Source organism: Protopterus annectens, chromosome 10.part0 (assembly GCF_019279795.1).
Source record: "Protopterus annectens isolate FY-2018-M chromosome 10.part0, PAN1.0, whole genome shotgun sequence".
Lineage (NCBI taxonomy): Eukaryota > Metazoa > Chordata > Ceratodontiformes > Protopteridae > Protopterus > Protopterus annectens.
Genome location: NC_056744.1, coordinates 1,457,619,953 through 1,457,639,437, shown reverse-complemented (window position 1 = coordinate 1,457,639,437; position 19,485 = coordinate 1,457,619,953). Strand labels below are relative to the sequence as shown.

General features: G+C 38.7%; 1 protein-coding gene across 1 annotated transcript in view; it reads left to right on the top strand.

The window, feature by feature from the left end:
• TTC39A (tetratricopeptide repeat domain 39A) overlaps window positions 1-19,485 on the top strand; it is a 2,407,335-nt gene that overhangs the window by 1,814,227 nt on the left and 573,623 nt on the right. Inside the window, exon 12 of the mRNA XM_044086086.1 lies at window positions 14,015-14,176. Within this exon, the coding sequence (XP_043942021.1) occupies window positions 14,015-14,176 (162 nt within the window). The remainder of the gene's footprint in view (window positions 1-14,014; window positions 14,177-19,485) is intronic.

Sequence of the window (19,485 nt, the reverse complement as noted above, 5' to 3'; positions counted from 1 at the left end):
GCCGCCCTAGAGGCAGGGGGGGTCCGCAGAACCAGGGCAATCAAGAAACCTTTTCTGATAAGCCCTTTCAACATCCCTGAGGTGTTGCCTGACTGTCCACCTTCGGAGGCAGTCGGGGGAAGATTATCACTGTACCCAGAAGCCTGGCGATCTCTAACTCAAGACAAGTGGGTACAGTCCATCATTTCCGAAGGCTATTCCATTCCGTTCTTTCACATTCCAAATCAATCAAAAAAGTCCCTTCCAGATGTTCCACCCGCTCAAAGGGAGCAAGCAGTGTTAGAAATATCAAAGTTGCTTGCAAAAAGAGCCATTCAGCCAGTTCCAGCAGACCAGCAAGCATCCGGAATCTACTCCAAATTCTTTTTGGTTCCAAAGAAAACAGGGGACTGGAGGCCCATTTTGGATCTCAGCATCTTGAACAAGTCTGTCAAGAAAACAAGATTTCGGATGGTCACGTTGCAGTCCATCCTACCCCTATTGGGGAAGGAAAACTGGATGTGCTCTATAGACCTCCAGGATGCGTACTATCATATAAAAATGAACAGACGCTCCAGGAGATTTCTCCGCTTCAGGCTGGGAACCAGTCACTTTCAATTCAGAGCCCTGCCCTTTGGACTCACCACAGCCCCGGTGTTTTCCAAATGCATGGCAGTGGTCACCTCTCACCTGAGACGTCAAGGATTCCAGGTGTTTCCATACTTAGACGACTGGCTCCTTACAGCTCCCACCAAGCATCTTCTACTACTTGCCAGAGACTACACTTTTCACATATTTCGAAAGCTAGGTATCTCAATAAATTGCAAAAAGTCTGTTTTGTCGCCTTGTTGTGCTATTACCTTCATAGGCGCAAATCTAGACACAGTCAGCATGTCAGCGAGACTCACAGACCAAAGGATAGCAGACATACACAAACTAGTCTCTCTTCTTTTCCACAGCAACAAAATCAAAGTCAGATTGGTCCTGAAAGTACTGGGGATAATGGCAGCTGCTATCCCTCTACTTCTATTAGCCAGATTTCACATGAGAATCTTACACTGGATGCTCATGCCTCACGAGTGGTCTCTGAAAAATTCAGTGTTGGAAAAAGTTTTTCTGAAGTGGGGCCAGCCTTGCTGCGACCTTTTTGCTACTCCCCAAAACAGCAAGTGCAAAAATTATTTCACCCTCTTTCCTCTACCAGGCCATCCCAGCAGAGACGCTCTAGTCCAAGATTGGCCCCGGGGACTTCTGTATGCCTTTCCTCCCTTCCCACTGATTTCTCAAGTGATACAGAAAGCCATCGCTCAGAAAGCTTCCTTGATCCTCATTGCCCCTTACTGGCCTCGACAGGTTTGGTTCCCTTTTCTACATCGTTTTCTGTTGAGCAACCCTGGCATCTGGACCCAGTTCCAGATCTTTGACCATCAGTCAGGTCAGTTACATCGCTCCTCCCTCTCTGAACCTCACTGCTTGGTTCCTCCAATTCCAACCCTAGCCAGGCTTCCTCTAATATCTCACTCAGTTCGAGATATTTTAATAGCTTCCCATAAATCCTGTACTCGGAAGATTTATCTTAGTAAGTGGAAACGTTTCTCCTATTGGGCACAAGGAAGGGACATAGATCCTTTCACTGCTTCCATTCAATCGGTCCTTGATTTCTTAGCTGAATTTTCCATGCAGGTTCGTCTCCTTCTACTCTTAAGGTCCAATTGGCAGCTATATCTAACTTTCATGTTGGAATCTCAGACTCTGCCATCATGTCTCACAAACTTTGCAAAGCCTTTTTGAAGGGAGTTTTTCTTCTCAAGTCTCCTGTTAGAAATCCTCCTCCTTCTTGGGACCTTAACTTAGTTCTCACATCTTTGATTCTTCCCCCTTTTGAACCTGCAGCTTTGTGTTCAATGAAATTGCTATCCTGGAAAACACTCTTTTTGGTAGCCATTACTTCGGCTAGAAGAGTCTCTGAACTTCATGCACTCTGTAGTCGATCCCCTTACCTTTTGTTTCATAAGGATAGGGTATCTTTACGGACTAACCCATTCTTCTTACCCAAAGTAGCCTCTCCGGCAAACCTAAATCAAAACATTGACCTTCCTGTGTTTTTTCCTAACTATTCCAACAGGTCTGAACAAAAATTACATTGGCTAGATGTTCATCAACAATTAAGGTATTACTTAGACAGGACCAAACAGATCAGAAAGGCTGACCAACTGTTTGTTTCTTATGCAGAAGGCAGAATGGGCCTTCCAGTTTCGAAAGTATCACTCTCCAGATGGCTTACATCCTTGATTTCTTTTGTGTATGAGATTAGGCATCAAAAGTTACCAAACAAACCTAAGGCTCATTCAACTAGAGCTTTGGCTACTTCTATAGCTTTCCAAGACAGGCTGCCTATTGATACGATTTCCAGCGGCAGCTACATGGGCTACTCCTCATACTTTCATTTCTCATTATAAGTTGGACTTAGCTTCTAGACACAGAGCTAACTTTGGTTCCACTGTACTCAAGAGTCTGTTCCGATAGGCCACCCGGGACAAGGTGCCATCCAGCAAGAATGAAGGCGAGATAGACAACTTAACATATAGAAGTTATGTACCTACCATAACGTTCCATGTTAGTTGTCTTCTTCTCGCTTCTTCTTAAGGCCCCACCCTCCTTCCCCCTAGCCTGGACAGACCTAGAGGAGTTTGATTGTGACCTTTTTTTCCTACCACCTCTATTTGTATATATGTATATACTCTTTATGTATATATTCCCTCATCAGGTTGTAGGTCACCTTCTTCTGTCATTTTAGAGGTGGGTTTCTTCCCCTTACCAGTGTTTTCTGGATGTTGTTTTCCTGGCTGGGCCTAGCTTACAAACGAGATCTGAGGTATTACCGCCTAGCATTGTGGGATAAAAGGGGAGCCTCGAGCCGGTGGAACCAACTCTCGAGCTTTTAGAGTGGCCTCGGCTCCGAACCCATCCAGTAAGAAAGAAGGCGAGAAGAAGACAACTAACATGGAACGTTATGGTAGGTACATAACTTCTATTTTTCCAAGTTGTACCAATTACACAATTACAAACATCATTAGTAAGTCTAGATATGCTGCCAATAATCGTAAGCAAATCATCTAGCTTTTGACATATCAGTAGCATTATCAGGTGTTACCTACCTTTCTATAGACATAGCATTCAGTACAGAGTGCAAGATGCTTGTGTTTTAGCAAATCATTAATGGCATATTTATTTAAGGAATTCATTTTCAGTTATAAATGATTAATTTTAAAAGAAAGAATAATCAAAATTAGTTACTACAGAATTCAAAGAAATTAAAACAATTAGTAATTTAACTCAAATTGTATGAGGAAGTAACACAAAATACACAACTAATTATTAGATTAAGTAGTCTGATCTAAATTTGTACAATGGGAAGTAATTCATAAAGTAATCACTATGGCCTACTGTACCATTTGGGCCAGTCACACTAAAATGCTGTTCTCCATGTAATCATGTCTGCAGTGAAGTCTTCTTGGAAGACTGCTAAAAATCTCCAGCTATGGTTCACCATTAGATAAAAAGTGCTTATCTCCTGCTGGGTACTTGTTTATTGTCTAATATCCTGCATCCGTCTATGTGTTGACCACAGTATTACATGGCATATAATATTAGCCTCACTTGCTTGACTTCTTTCTCTCATGTAAGGACTGTAGATATCTGGATCTGTGGATCATAAAGTCTTACATAGCACTGATCCATGGACTGTGCATTTCTAACCATAATGCACATCACAGCATGCTTAGTCTTTCTCCAGAAGAATTGGCACACTAGGGTGACACACTCATCCTGATTCTAATATCAAAAACATGCTCCTAACCAATCTGGAAGATTGTAAGGGGGCTTATTCCCAGTCAACAAACTTAAGTGTTTTACATCACCAACTTTCAAGTCCAGATTGCAGCAGTTGAAGGAGTGTTAAGGATGCATGCATGGCTATGTGTCCTTGAGCTGCTCCTTATTATCCAACAGAAACCTCAAAATGCTTTTTTTCTGCCATTAACCTGTTGGGAAAGATTACTAACATCCTTGAAAAACTCAGTTTACATTTGTTTACCGTGAAAGTCTGACTGGGATAATATGCCATTTTCAGCGAAGGCCTGGAAAAAAAGGTCCACATTCAAAGCCTAATACAGAAGAAGACTTATTAAATAAGTAAAAATTCAGCTTTATTTCATGCAGTGCGAACCTATACATACGTACATGGTGCAAATATTTGTCCAGCTATAAGTTGAAAAAGAACATTGCCAATAGATAAGGTATTCACTAGTTGCAGCTCACAGAGATGACATTAAACACATTGAGTACACTCTTTGGAACTTTTTAGAACAGAGATGACTAGATAATATAGCCTAAGCAAAAATATATATGTCCTTTGAGTAAGAAATAAAGTTTACTAACTCCACTTTTCGGGAACATAGTCAAAGTATGATGGTATTGAAAGGATGGAGGGACTAGTTCAGCCTTATGGAAGGAGCATTGGAGGTCTCTTGTCTGTCCACCATTTATGTAAAACCAAAATGTCAACACTGAAATAAGTCAGGAAAGTCTTTAAAGAGAAAGAGGAATGGCCTTTTAAATTTCAAGGCCAACTGTCCCTTGGAATAATTTAAGACTCAGCAGCAGGGACAGTGTAGATCCCAGCAGCACCAGAAAAACACTGCCAGTGGGAATGGTGTCCTGCTCACACAACTTGAGTATGCCTTGCCCTTATTTGCCACCTCCTCTAACTAAAACTTAGCACTACAGACCTTATCTAATAAAATAGGCCACTTCATTAACAACTCCCCTCACCTTGAACACCATTGCCTTACTTTATCCATGGCATACTGGCTTCTAGTACAAGCCAGATCTCACTATTGTATGGGCTCCCAACTACCACCAAGATGCCCTTTCTCTGCTTGCAATGAATGTTATCACTACTACCACAACCTACTCCAAAGAAGAAGGGTACAGGAGACCGTGCTCTACAATCTCCAGTTACTATACTACATAGCTGTGACTTTAGATTTTCTGTACTTGCTTCCAAACCTGGTAGTTTCTTTCTCAGTGAGCATACTATGCTAAGGCCCCAGCTGAAACAGTATCGTTTTGAACAATACAAGTACAAATGCCAGAATGCAGGACATATCAGTTTACAGTACTTTGCACTGGAGTGATTTCCTTGCACATCACCCCATTTACACTGCTTCTTTATTTGGTTATACCTGTGCTCCTGCTTCCTGTAAATATGTACACAGCTTCTCTTTTTCCTTGTTCACCCTCATTTTAGAACTTTTAGATTTCTCGGTCCCTGTGTCTCCTTGAACTCAGTGTCATTATCATTGCTTATCTCTTGCTTTCCTCAACACCTTGTGTTACCCTGTACAGTTTCCTAGGATACATCTGTTTTTTTACTGTTTTCTAGCTACTCATCCAATTACAGTTTTCCACTCATTAACTTTGTACCTCATTATGGTGTGTAGTTTGTACATAATAGCACTTTTTAAAACTTGTTTGCATTATCTTTGTGTTTCATTGTTGGCTGTAATGGTTACATTTTTATTGCTAGTATTTTTGAATGTAAGCCGGGATGAGCCTGCAGTTGGCTTATGCTGTGATCAGTGCTGTACTTCAGTAACCAAAATGCAAATAAAATAAAATAGATTCCTGGGTCTGACTCTGCATTCCAGTCAGTGCTGAATCTTCTTCACTCAGGTGAGGATACTTTCCAAGTTCAGTACTATGCATCAGACCTTTCACCAGAAAAATAAATATCCAATGGGTTCATTCAGATGTTAGGCCTGAGAGAAGAAAAGAGAGACTGTAACAGTAAATTTGTCTGTTGCCACAGGAGTACCCCAAGGCTCCATCCTGGGTCCCCTTCTCTTTAACATCTTCACTAACGACCTACATACATCATGTAAACAATCCTCCCTCATCCAGTATGCAGATGATTCTACCCTCATCTCCATCTCTGACATCTCTGATACTTTCTCTCAACATACCTTCTCATCTACTGAACAGTGGCTCTCTGAAAACTTACTCATCCTCAACCCCCCAAAAAAACAAACTCTTATTATTTCTCCCCTGTTCACTTACTCACCACAAATATTTATTTTATTTCACTTCCTCAAATAACACAGTTATTAAACCTGATGCTTACACTAAACTCTTAGGAGTCATCATTGATGACAAATTCAAATTTAATACACACCTTCTCCAATGTATAAAAAGGATTAACCAGAAACTAGGTTTGCTATATCGTAACAAAAAATTTCTAACTCCAAATGCTAGGCTCTCCCTTGCTCAAGCTCTCCTCCTACCCTCCCTTCTGTATGCTGCCCCTATATTCACCAGTATTCAAACCACAGTATTAAACAAACTCCAACAAACTTATCATAAGATGGCTAGATTCATAACAAAATCTTCTTGCAGTACACATCACTGTCTACCCCTCTCATCCCTACACTGGCTAGAATTCCCCCACACTTTGTTACTTCCACAAGTACAAATGCTACATTTCATTCTCTACAAACCTTCATCTTGCCCAGCTCTTTCTTCACTCATCTCTGTCTACATACCTTCTCGCACTCTCTGTACCTCTAATCAGCAACTTCTACACACCTACTAGCCAAACTCTTATATAAATACTCCATTGCCCAAAACTGGAACAAACTGCCTCGTGAAATATGTTCCACCATTCACCCAGCCCACTTTAAGGGAAAGCTCAAACTCCATATCCTCAACGCCAAAATCTGTCCTTGTACAGCCCCAACCTAACCTCTTCTCTCCCTCCTAGGTGTAACCTCCTCATTAACCAACTTCCTCTCAACAAAGTAATCCCTCTACTAGGAGTAATAAACTGTACTGTATACTCATGTCTAATCAATCTGTGTGTAAATATGTAAATAATCTCTACTCTGTAAACATAGGGTAGACATAACGAAAATGGTTTGCATTCTTTCTTTTGTATTTGTATTGTTCTTGAATAATTTTTAATATCTTATCATATGTTAATGTAATTGTTACAATTTTATTTCTGTATACTGTTTGTATTGGAGCTTTTCTCCTCAGGTCTCCACTGAAAATGGGCCAAAAGCCCAGCTGGACCAACCCGGTTAGCAAATGTCAATAAATACATAAATAAATAAATAAATAAATCAATAAAAATTTTAATACTAAGCCTATATTTGAAGTTGATGCCATTCTCCGAGCTCACATCTGAAAAATCAGTTACTTATTGCCTTCTATATATGGACCAACAAATATCCACACCGGCATCCATTAAAGATGGTATACATATGGTTTAGTCTTTTCTGTCAAGTTGTTTCACACTCTATTCATTTTTTTCTCTCGGCTTCAACAAATATCTCACACTTGCCTAAAGTTATTTTTTAGCTATGCTACCACTGCTGCTGTTCACTTCAGAGGCAAGATTTAGTTTTCTCCTAATTCAAACTTTGGTACATTTTATTTACTAAAGTATTGCTATGTCTGGGACCATAAATAAATGCAATTGTGTTAGGCAAACAGTCACTAAAAACTTTTATTTAAAGTGCTTGTTTTGCTGCAGGATTGACTACAATTTAAGGGACTGTCAGCATTGTGAAAAATGTAAACAAGCCACTAAAAAAAAAAAAAAATACTTTGGCTTCATTGTTGCTATTGAAGGACTAAAGTCTTTAGAGAAAAAGTCCAGAAAAATGTAAAGTGCAGTTAGAGAAGTCAAGAAAGTTAGATAAAATGTGTACATGAGAAGGTGGTATCTATTAAAAAATCCTCACAGTTTATGGAACTTTTTCACCATCTCTTTTATTGCTCAGTCGCACACCTGAAGTCAACTCCTCGTTGGTCAGATCTGACCATAAGCTAATCACCCTAGATATCCACATCCCGTCCCCAACCCCCATTAAGGAAATCACAGTAAATAATTTCTCCAAAGCCAACTTCATACTTCTTAAGACAGAAGTGACGAACTTCATGACACCCATGCAGATGGACAATACAGTTACGACTGCTGAATCCTATACAAATGCACTGTATAAGCACTTACAGGAGTGCACGAATCATGCTATCCCAAACAGAACCAAGACGCTATCCTCCAAAAAAAGGAATCCAATCTGGTTGTCCCCTACCATAAACAAACTCTACAACAGAAGGAAGAAACTGTTGCAAAAGAGAGTAAAATCCCATGAGTGGAGGAGTTCCCTGGTCAGCCTCAGTAAGAAGCTGAGATCCCTTATAAGAGCATCCAAAGCTAGCTACGAAAACAAAATCACCACTGATTCCAGGGACAACCACAAAGCATCCTTTAGCTATGTCAAGAATCTCAGTGGCAACACCCAGATCTGCTCTGAGTTACACCACAACAGCATGAAAATTACAGAACCAACTGATATTGCCAACGTCCTGGCAGATAGGTTCAGTGCTAACTTTACCCCCCCCCCCCACCCCCAGGGCCGATATCTATACAGGAAGAATGCAGAGTCCCTGTAATCACAGCTACGCAGGTAAAAGCTGCACTCTCTAAAGCCAAAAACACAGCGTCCATGGGACCGGACAACATCCCAGGCTGCATTTTACATGAACTTCAGAACAAACTGGCTCCCCACCTAAGCACCATGTTCAGTCATAGTCTCACATCAGGCTTTGTGCCCACTGAATGGTGCTCAGCAACTGTTATCCCACTCTACAACAGGGAGTCACCACTGATCCCGGGAACTATCGCCCTATTAGCCTGACGAGCTTGGTCTGTAAGGCCATGGAACATATCATCATGAAACTCATAAACAAAGACATTGGTAACCGCCAAACTCTGGACCCCACCCAGTTCGGGTTTGTGAAAGGCACATCATGCCTCCTGAACCTGATCGACTTCTTTGAGGCAGTCACCAAAGCTGTAGACGAGGGTAAGGTGGTTCACACAGCCTATTTTGACCTCACCAAGACTTTCAACACCATCCCCCACTCTGGAATTATAGCTAAACTCACTAAACTAGGTATAAATCCCTACGTCACAAGATGGGTTGCCAGTTGGCTCACTGACAGAACCCACACTGTAAAAGTTGCAGACTCCAAATCTGACTTCAAACCAGTGACAAGTGGAGTACCACAGGGTTCAGTCCTGGGACCTCTCCTGTTTGGTATCTACTTCTCTGAAGTACAGGTTAACACAGAAGGCCTTTGGCTAATGAAGTTTGCAGATGACTGCAAACTAGGAGCCATAGTTGAGTCCCCAAATGATGTGGACATCCTACAGAAGGGCCTCACTGAGACAGATGCCTGGTGTCAGAGCCATGGCCTCAAACTCAATGCCAAAAAGTGCATTGTCATCCCCTTTGGTAAAAACTCTGTACCCATGAACTACCACATAGGCGGCAGTCTACTTAATGCCGAATGTGTGATATGAGACCTGGGGACCCAGGTGGACAGTAGTCTCTCCTTTGATAATCACATCGCCGCAGTAGTCAGGAAATCCTTATACATGGCACACTTCATCACAAAAAGGTTCTCATCTAGGAAAAAAGAGGTCATTGTTCCCCTCTACTCGACACTCATTAGACCCATTGTAGAGTACAATGCCCCTTTTGGACTGAACCTCACAAGACATCTGCATAAGCTGGAAAGGCCACAGAAGTACCACTGGAAAGGCCACAGAAGTACCTCACAAAGAGGATTACTGGCCTCAAGCAGATGCCCTACACTGACCGTCTCAAAAAAGCTCCAGCTTTACTCCGTAGCATATCGCCTACTGTGAGGTGCTCTCTGCCTAACATATAAAGCTATGTCAAACCCAGAGCTGTTGGACATGCTACACCTAAAGAAATCCCAATCCCTCCTAGCTACATGCTCTAGGGACCTAAACCTTGTCACTACAATAAACAGGACATGCTGGAGGGATAGATTCCTGTCCAATAGATTTCCCATACTCTGGAACAAGCTACCCATCTATGTCAAGCAAAGTTCCTCATTAGTACTCTTCAAGAAAAATCTTGATAAGTGGATGGGAAATGGGAAATACACCCCGGGGATCACTTTGGTGGCTGTGCTCGACAGGGGCACAGGAAAATAAGTTTCTTGGGTGGTGTAATCCAGGGAACCTTGTTGACTAGGCTTACTTAGGCCCTTGTGCCAATAGCCTAGTACCTACCTATGAACCAATAAGAGCAATCCATCTTTGCAACTGATACCCATTGTCAGGAAAGAGAATTTGGTCCTTGAAGTGCCTGGGAAGCCTATACTAACAAAGTTACTGAAAATGGTCAGAAAACACTATTTACTACTCTATTTATATTGCCATTGTTATTCCCTCCTGAAGCCTATACTAACAAAGTTACTGAAAATTGTCAGAAAACACTATTTACTACTCTATTTATATTGCCATTGTTATTCCCTCCTGAAGCCTATACTAACAAAGTTACTGAAAATTGTCAGAAAACACTATTTACTACTCTATTTATATTGCCATTGTTATTCCCTCCTGATTTTTACTTTGTAAAAAATTCATCTGTTTATTCTACTCTGTATAACTCTGATTTTTTTGTGTTATCGTGTTTTTGATCATGTACTTATTTTTTCAATATCTTTGTATAAACTAGCTGGAGCTTTTCTCCTCAGGTCTCCACTGAAAATGGGCTATTTTGTTCAGTTGGACCAACCTGGTTAACAAATGTCAAATACATAAAAACAAATAAATAAAATTACATTGAAAAAGTTTCCCTTTACATCTCCACCCAAAGTACAAAGATTGGTGACTCCAGAGATTGTGCCAGATGTTCCAGAGCCTGAGTGATAGGTTAATGGGAAAAAAAGCTTCTCAGGCCTGAGTTGCATGCTTGTCAGCAGACGAGCTTAAAGTTTTTCATTATAAGGACAAACTTTTCTAACCTAGGAGCAAATATCAAGTAGTCTTCCATATTATTGAGGCAGACTACAACAGGCTGGCTGAACAAGTATCTGCTTCTTTGATGGAAAGGGCTCAAGTACTTGTCAAAGTATTTTATGTTAACCGACAGGCATAGATGGCCTTAGACATAGGCCACCTAGGCAGCTACCTAGGGTGCCACTCCAATAGGGGCACTTTTCCAATAACCTGGATGGTTTAAGTAGACCAGGATGGGGGCACCAGGTGGTATGGAAGGGTGCTGTGGAGCCCTTTTGCCTAGGACACCAGTTGACCAAAGTCTGGCCCTGCTGACAAGTTTGAAGTCATCCTAGTTTAGGTTTCATGTATGGCTACTTTTTTGAAGGTTCCATAAACATCAAAGGGGAAAAGGAATCCAACTATGAAGAAAGTATTTTTAGAGTTCAGTCTTCATACTCAGTACATTTTTATCTGTTTTAGTAATGTGTGATAGGCAAGTTTAGTTATGTGAGGTGCTTTATTTGGGATACTGTTTTTTCTGATTGCATATGTGTGATAGTTGTAACTAAATGCTTTGTGCCAGGAATGAATGAGGTTTTATATGAAATGCATCGCTGTAGTATGACTTGACCAGTCTGCTGTTTGACTAATGGTAATGTAATCATATATACATGTGGACTTCCGTACTCTTTCCTGAAACAAGCAAACAAGCTGACAATGATTGATTATGTTTGTGTTTATTTTTTAAAAAGTGTTTTTTCCTTTATATTTGTGTCTATATACAGTATGTATGTTTTTGTGTGTGTGTGTGTGTGTGTGTTTGTGTGTGTATTTATATATATGTGTGTGTGTGTATGTGTGTGTGTGTGTATATATACACACACACACACACACACACACACACACACACACACACACACACACACACACACATACATATATATTACTCATATAGCAGCTTGACAGTTTGATGCATTTTAAACCACCCTAAAATGCATGTATCTATTTGATCTGTGGATTGCTTCTTAATGAATACATTGGCCTGAGTGTAAAGTCTGTATAAAAAATGTTTGGCATTTTTTTATTTCACACCATCACAAGGCTATTATTATGCTAATTCTTTCATACACTGCACTATATAAGTTATACCTTTATCTATGATACTGTCAGATTATTAAGTCCAGAGTTCAGGATTAAAATTCTGTTTTACTTAATAGTATGCATCAGTTCTGAAATGGTATTCAGCTGAACGACCGATATTAAATTTAGTTTCTAGAACAAATTCTTGTGGATTTTTATAGCACATTTAAAACTTTAAACATTGCTTCTGTTTCTATAGAGAAATTAGAGGAAACTGTTACTTTCTGCTGTTTAGCATATCCTTTTATGGATGACTGCTGAAAGTATAAAGACCATAACTGTATCCCTTAGAACAGCAGAACTGTGTGAATCAGGGAGTATGCATTAAATCTATTTCTGTATATCTGTACTGCTCTGAGATGCTGTTTTCGTGGAGTTAGTGCACTTAAGTATAAGGAAATTCATTACTCAACCCTTACTCCATGGAAAATTTAATGAGTCAAATGAACATCCAGGGCAAAGCATGATATAGTAAGACAGGAGAAAAAAAAAACAAACTCTCAGAAAGTTATTGTATAACTTACTACGCATTATCATTATAGCACATATTTCCATCCAGATAACTTCAAAGTAAAACAGTTACTCAACTTTAATTACTTATATTGTTAAATTTCCAACTTCCATCCCTATCATTTTATTTCTCAAAACATTGCTAATGATGTATTTTATTCCCATTGTACGTGTACCATCATTTTAAACATTGGATTCATGGATATACTTTAAATTCAATATATTGTGGGTGTATCGTTTACAGATTTGACTGTTTGCCCACTGCACATTAAGAAGGAAGCATGGATTGATGAACTAATCAATGTGTGCACTACTTAATGATTTAATGTTGCATGGATTATAGTATCTTGAAGATCTACTATTATAGTAAGCATACTTACATACAAATGTACTGGAGAAGTTTATTGGCTATCCTAGTTTAATGTACGTAACAAGAAAATGATTTATGTTACTGTCACATGCATTGAGGTTTGTTGAGGTTTGTTGCCCCACTGTAATACTTATAGACCACACTCCATTTCCCATGTGTGTAAAGAAAGTCATGTTAATACTTTACTATAGTTTCTACACACCTGAAACCTATATTTCATTTAGCTGTGCCACTGTAGGTGATACCCATCCTGAAACTGGATTATTTCACTATGGCTGACTTTGGATTTTAGTTTGGCATGTGCCATGTCACTTTCTTTTAAATTAGAACATCTGGCAGAAACTCTAGGCAGTATAGTAACAATACTGGAATTTTCAACTGTTCATTTGGCTCCTAAAGTATTTTGTTGGCTACATTATACAGACCTATAATGGTATGTAGTACTTTTTCTTTTTATTGTGGTTACAAGGCCTGTTGAACTCAGCATTTGGTGATATGCTGGTGTATTTCTGTATGCCATTTATGCATCCCTTTTCCTCTTTTTGCTTGAAACAATGCATACAGACATTAAAATAACACTGAGAAACATGTTTGCAAATAAGTTATAACTGTCAAGGAGTATAACTTGGTTTAATAAACATTGTGACATTATATACAGTGTGCCCCAAGATGCTTTGCAATCAGTAAACAGTTACATTTGTTAAGGAAGAGCATTTTGGTTAATAATATTCTTATTTTCTATATTCTGAAAATGCTTTACAACCATTTATTTGTTTCATCACCAAATAAAGATGTAAATTAACAGAGCGTCTATCAGATATTGAGTATCTCATGACATTTTGTAATATATACAGACCAACAGACCAGAAACAGAAACCAAAAAAGATAAACAACTGAGTTGTCTAGCAAAGTGAGGTCTACAAATAGATGTTTTCAGTGCTGTTGCAAAGGACTTGTAACATTTTAAATCTTTATATTATGTACCATTAAAATCACTTTGTATACAAAATTGTTGTGTCTCCATATCAGTATAAATTAGTGTCACTGTCCTCTTCCTTAGCACTGACAACTTAGGAAAGTTTCACATCCATGAGGTGCTGACTAGTAACCATTGTTCTTATGTTGTGCAGGCCATTGCTCGATTTGAGGAATGCTGTGAGGCCCAGCAGCACTGGAAACAGTTCCATCATATGTGTTACTGGGAGTTGATGTGGTGCTTTACATACAAGAGACAATGGAAGATGGCCTACTTCTATGCAGACCTCCTTTGCAAAGAAAACTCTTGGTCAAAGGTAAGGAATAGTGACTGTTAAAAGAATTGATGAATAAACAGATATTTGAGGAAATGTGAAGAAGAAATAAAACTACACACTCATCTTCTAGAATTTGCCACATGTTGTTTTATTGTATTTTTATGTATACATGTGTTAAATGAGTAAGCAAACTGGTCTGAAGACTGTTTTCAACCATGAGGTACAGTTGTGTAACATTTTTATTAAACAGATCCAAATAAAGTTGCTTTCACAGATTGGTGAGAAACAACACGGCCTAATGTGCAGTACTAAGTAGCCAATCATGCTTATAGTCTAGGAATCATATAATTGAGTGTGACAGAGCATGCTGTTGTATTCTGTGTATGTGGAAAAACTGAAGTTGCTACATTGCTATAGGTAGTAGTTTGTAGCTTTGTGAATACTACCATTCTGTCAGCACATGTTCATTCTCCTCACTTCCATCCCATTCCTAACCAGTGCAAGCAGATAATTTAAGGAAGTATTTCTGTTGTGTATCTTTATGGCTGACTTTCTGGATTGTTATCATGTTTCCATCTTCATTTCCAATTTTCTTGTAAAAACACATTTAGCTAAAAACAAATAACATCTTTACTCGTGCTTACTAAGTGCATTGCCTCACAGCCACCTTGCACTTGTGCCCTGAAGAGTAACAAAGTGTTCAAGTAGTGACATTAAGAGTATACCTAATTTGATCCCCCATGTAATGCCCTCCATGGATTGCTGCATGTTTCCACTTCGGATCAAACTTGCAATGAAACAGTCCCACAGCTTCACTGCAGATGAAAGAGATAACCATTAGTTGTTTAGTCCCATACTGCCTGGCTGGTGTTATCATTTTTGGCCCTGCTTGCAAAACTAATTGGTGGTGGTGGGGGGGGGTGGTATAATCATGAGCTCTGTCCTGCACCACTGGGATGGACAGTCAAAGGTTTTTGGCTCTGAAATTGTGTTTTAATAATTCATAAGTAGTAACAGCTATATGTTCACGAGTGCTTACTTTTATACTCCCTTTTTCTTACATTTCAAAACAATGTGTCACTGACTAGAAACATCTTTTGTTCTATAATTCAAGGAGGCAGGAAGGCATGCAGCCAGGAAGCCACTGAATAGCAGCATTCTTTAACCTACACTTCAGACCAAAGCGTCTAACAGCATCTTCTATCCTACCCTTCAGAGCAGAGCACTAGTGTACAACAGTGCACAGTAAATGATTACACATGCTCTTTTACTCCCTTCCAAGCTGTGGATCATCAGTTATCCCCACTTGCCATAGTTCCCATCAGTGAATCACTGCCTCACACTGATAGTTCTGATATGGGTATGTGCTAGCCCCCCCCCCCCCAAAAACCAGCATTAACAAATGTCATCTACAGTTCTTGTCATCTACAGTTCTTATCACATCCTAAAATAAATTGGTCACCTGACTATGTTTTCTGTTCCTGAATAGTGAGTGAGTCAAGAAATCCTGACCTTGATTTTGTGTGTGTGTGTGTGTGGTTGTTTTAGTAGGAAAGGATGATTGTTAGTGGCAATTGAATGTTTTGGCTTGGTTTTCTGAGTGCTTCTCGTAAAACATATAACTGTGAATAACTTTGAAAAGTTTACAAAGGCTACTAAAATAAGCAGGCTAAAATCTTTACAGATTTCCATGTTGAAACACAAACTGTAACTAGCAAAAAGTACTCCAGGACCACCAGGACTTCAGGCAGAGACAAAACCTTTTATTAAAATGTGTTTTCATGCCCACAACACGGCACTTTATCAGACATAAAACAAATGAATCACAAGTTTATTATATACTATAATCAATTAAAATTAATTGATATAAAACAATTAAACAATTAATTAGTGAATCAATTTATGTTCCTTTAACAAAGGTTTTAAAGGTACAAATGCATTTAAACCAGGATTTCTATGTGCTTGTAACTTCATTATCCATCTGCTCTCAAATTTCTCTATAATATTATTAAAATCTCCACATCCTTTACTAAAATTAAAACACTGTAGTACTAAAAACTCAAAAGAATGATCATGAAAACTATGAATATGCTTAAATAAAGCACTATTCATGTTGTGGTTTCTAATATATCCAACATGCTCTAAAATTCTCTCTTTTAACATCCTAGTCGTTTTACCAATATAAAAACGTTCACACTTTGTGCAGGAAGCAAGATATGCTAAGCATTTCGTAGCACAATCAGCATAAAATCTAGGGATAAAAGTAAACCCTTTATATGGGTGCATAAATGTCTTAGCATCTGATATATACTGACACGCTAAACAATTCCTACATTTAAATGTACCCTTTCTAACAGAAATGGGATCCGTATTAGTTCTTTTACCATAACAAAGCTGTCTTTTAAGAGAAACCCCATTCTTGAAACAAAAATTAGGTTCATCTCCTATATCAAAAATGGTATTGTCAGATGTCAATATGGGTCAATTCTGACGTATAACATCACATACAATTCCTACATCACTTGAAAAGGTGATAACAGGTCTTAGGAAATCATTTTTATATTTGCTGGAGGATGTAACTAGAGCATGTCTATCAGAAAAATAGGGTCTGGTTGACCCGGTCCTATCTACAGAAGTCTCTCTTAATACAGGGCCTACTTCATTATCTGAATATCCACGGGCTAAAAACTCAGTCTTCATAGTACTAAGAGTGAGCCTAAATCTATCATTGTCAGAATTCAATCTAGAGGCTTGACAAGCTTGATTTTTGGTAATGTTCTTAAAAACACGAGAAGGATGCATACTACTACGGTGAAGCAGTGTATTTCTCCTACAAGGCTTCCTGTACATAGAAGTCTGTAAACTTGCACCATCTTTAAATAGATGGACATCTAAAAAGTTAATCTCAGTTTCATGGACATTCAGACTAAATCTTAAAAACTTTGTAGTAGACTCTAAATAGGAAAAAAAAATACCTAATTCCACATTAGTCCCATCCCACAAAAGAAAAATATCGTCCACAAACCTCCAATAAAATTTGAGGTGTGGACGAAATTCATGTTCAACAAAAACAAATTCATCTTCCCAATTAGCCATTACTAGATTGGCGTAGCTATTGGCACAAGAAGTGCCCATAGCCATGCCAATCTTCTGCAAGTAAATGCAATTGTCAAATAAAAACACATTTTCAAGGATAAGGTCCAGCAGTGTACAGTAGAGAAATATCATATCATGTGTAAAATTACTATGCTTATGGAGAAATAATCTAACTGCTTCAACACCTTCCATATTAGGGATAACTGTAAAAATGTATTGACATCACACGTAACCAGTAAAAAACTGGAAACATCATGTAAAGAACAAAAATCATATAAATCTGATAAAAAATGTGAAGTGTCACGTAGAATAGTAGCCACTCTATCAACTGAGCTTCTAAGCTTAAGCTCTACATAGATCGAGAGAGGTTCAGTAAGCCATCCATTACCTGTAACAACAGGTCGTAATGGAGGATCTAAAATATCTTTATGAATTTTCGGTAAACCATATATCAAAGGAAGGAGAGGGTGCTCAACATTAAAATAATTATACATGTTTAAATCTATTAACCTATTCATTAGCAAATCATAAAGCTCATCACGAACATACTGGATAAGTCTATCTAACGAAGCAGGCTGTAATTTAGCGTACACAAGTTCATCAGATAACATCATGGACATTTTATCATCATATACACTTTTATCAAAGACCACAACCCCTCCCCCTTCATCACCAGGTCTAATCTGTAAAGTAACTTCTTCTTTTAAAGCTTTCAAGGCTCTATATTCAGCTGATGTTAAACTTGTAAAATTCCTTTTCTTATTACCTGTAGGTAACCTATTCAGAGCAAACAAATCACGTTCACACTTGTTTAAAAACAGCTCAACTGAAGGTAAAAGTGTAGGACAGAAAGTACTAGGTTTTTTATATGTACGTGAGCTGGTATCATTACTAGGAAAAATAACTTTTAGCATCAAGTTACGAGCAAATAATCTAAGTTCAAACATAGAATCTATAGTCAGTTCGAGTAGCAGGAATAACAGAAAGTCCTCGAATGAGTACACAAACCTGTTCTTCAGTAAGTTCAACAGAGGACAAGTTAAACATTAGCATTTCTTTCGCTGCTTTGGTGTGGACCTCTTGTCCGATTCCTTCTCGAGAGATAATTTTCTCTTCCTTTTGTCGCTCCATACACGACCGTCTTTGATAGGCACTGGTAGAAGAGGAAAAAAAGACTCAACAGAGCATAAAAGCAATGTTGATTTCGGCACAGCTTCAGTACGCTCCCATTCTTCTGTTGCAGATGTAGTTGCATTATGTGTAGTTGACATCATTCCGTTCACATGCGGGAAAGAGGCTGAGCCAGGCTCTGAACTATCAAGTGAGCTTATGACTTGATTAATAGTCTGTACAGCATCATCTTTATTAATAGGACAATCACCATCAGGTATACCTTGTACATTAGAAGGTGTATAATTATTAGGAGTCGCCTCGGCCAAACAAAAATATGTCCTTTGCTAAAATCGTGAAAAATCACAATTTAACTTTTTACTTTTCACAATTTTAAGTCTGTTCTCATAAGCAGCAACATTAGTGAACACTTCATCTATCTTCACTTTCTGAACATCTGAAGGTTCACTAGAAATAAGCTCATTAAGAAGAATATTGACTACTCTAACCAGTTCATCCTCCACAGGTTTGAAGAAGTTAATTAATAGGCATAGGTAATTGAAACTAAGTTCAATATTCAGTTCTTACCATTTACGTAATAAATCAGGAAAGGTGTTCCCATAGGTGGGCATTCTCAGTACCCTAAGGCCCCTTGGGATCACCTTAAAACATAGGCATGCCTCAAAATGTAAATGCTGCCACTGGTATCGTTTAAGTTTAAACATCTTATTTTCAGCAGTATGTGACTTCTCCAAAAAAATATGAGAATTAGCAATACTCATATCATCATGTACCTCTTCATTCCCTAGTTTCAGGGCAAACAAAGGATTGGTACCAATAGTCATTAAACGTTGCAGTCTTTTAACAGAGTCAGTACATTCACCAGATACTGGTCTATAGCCAAGTACAATATCAAGTCCATCCGCCATGTCTGCCAAGGGTAGCAAACAAAGCAAAGCCAAACACCAAAAAATGTATATAATCCAAGGCAGTAAAGGTCCCCGAATGTAAAACACAAACTGAAACTAGCAAAAAGTACTCCAGGACCACCAGGACTTCAGGCAGAGACAAAACCTTTTATTAAAATGTAAGCGCTTTCATGCCCACAACACGGCACTTCATCAGACATAAAACAAATGAAT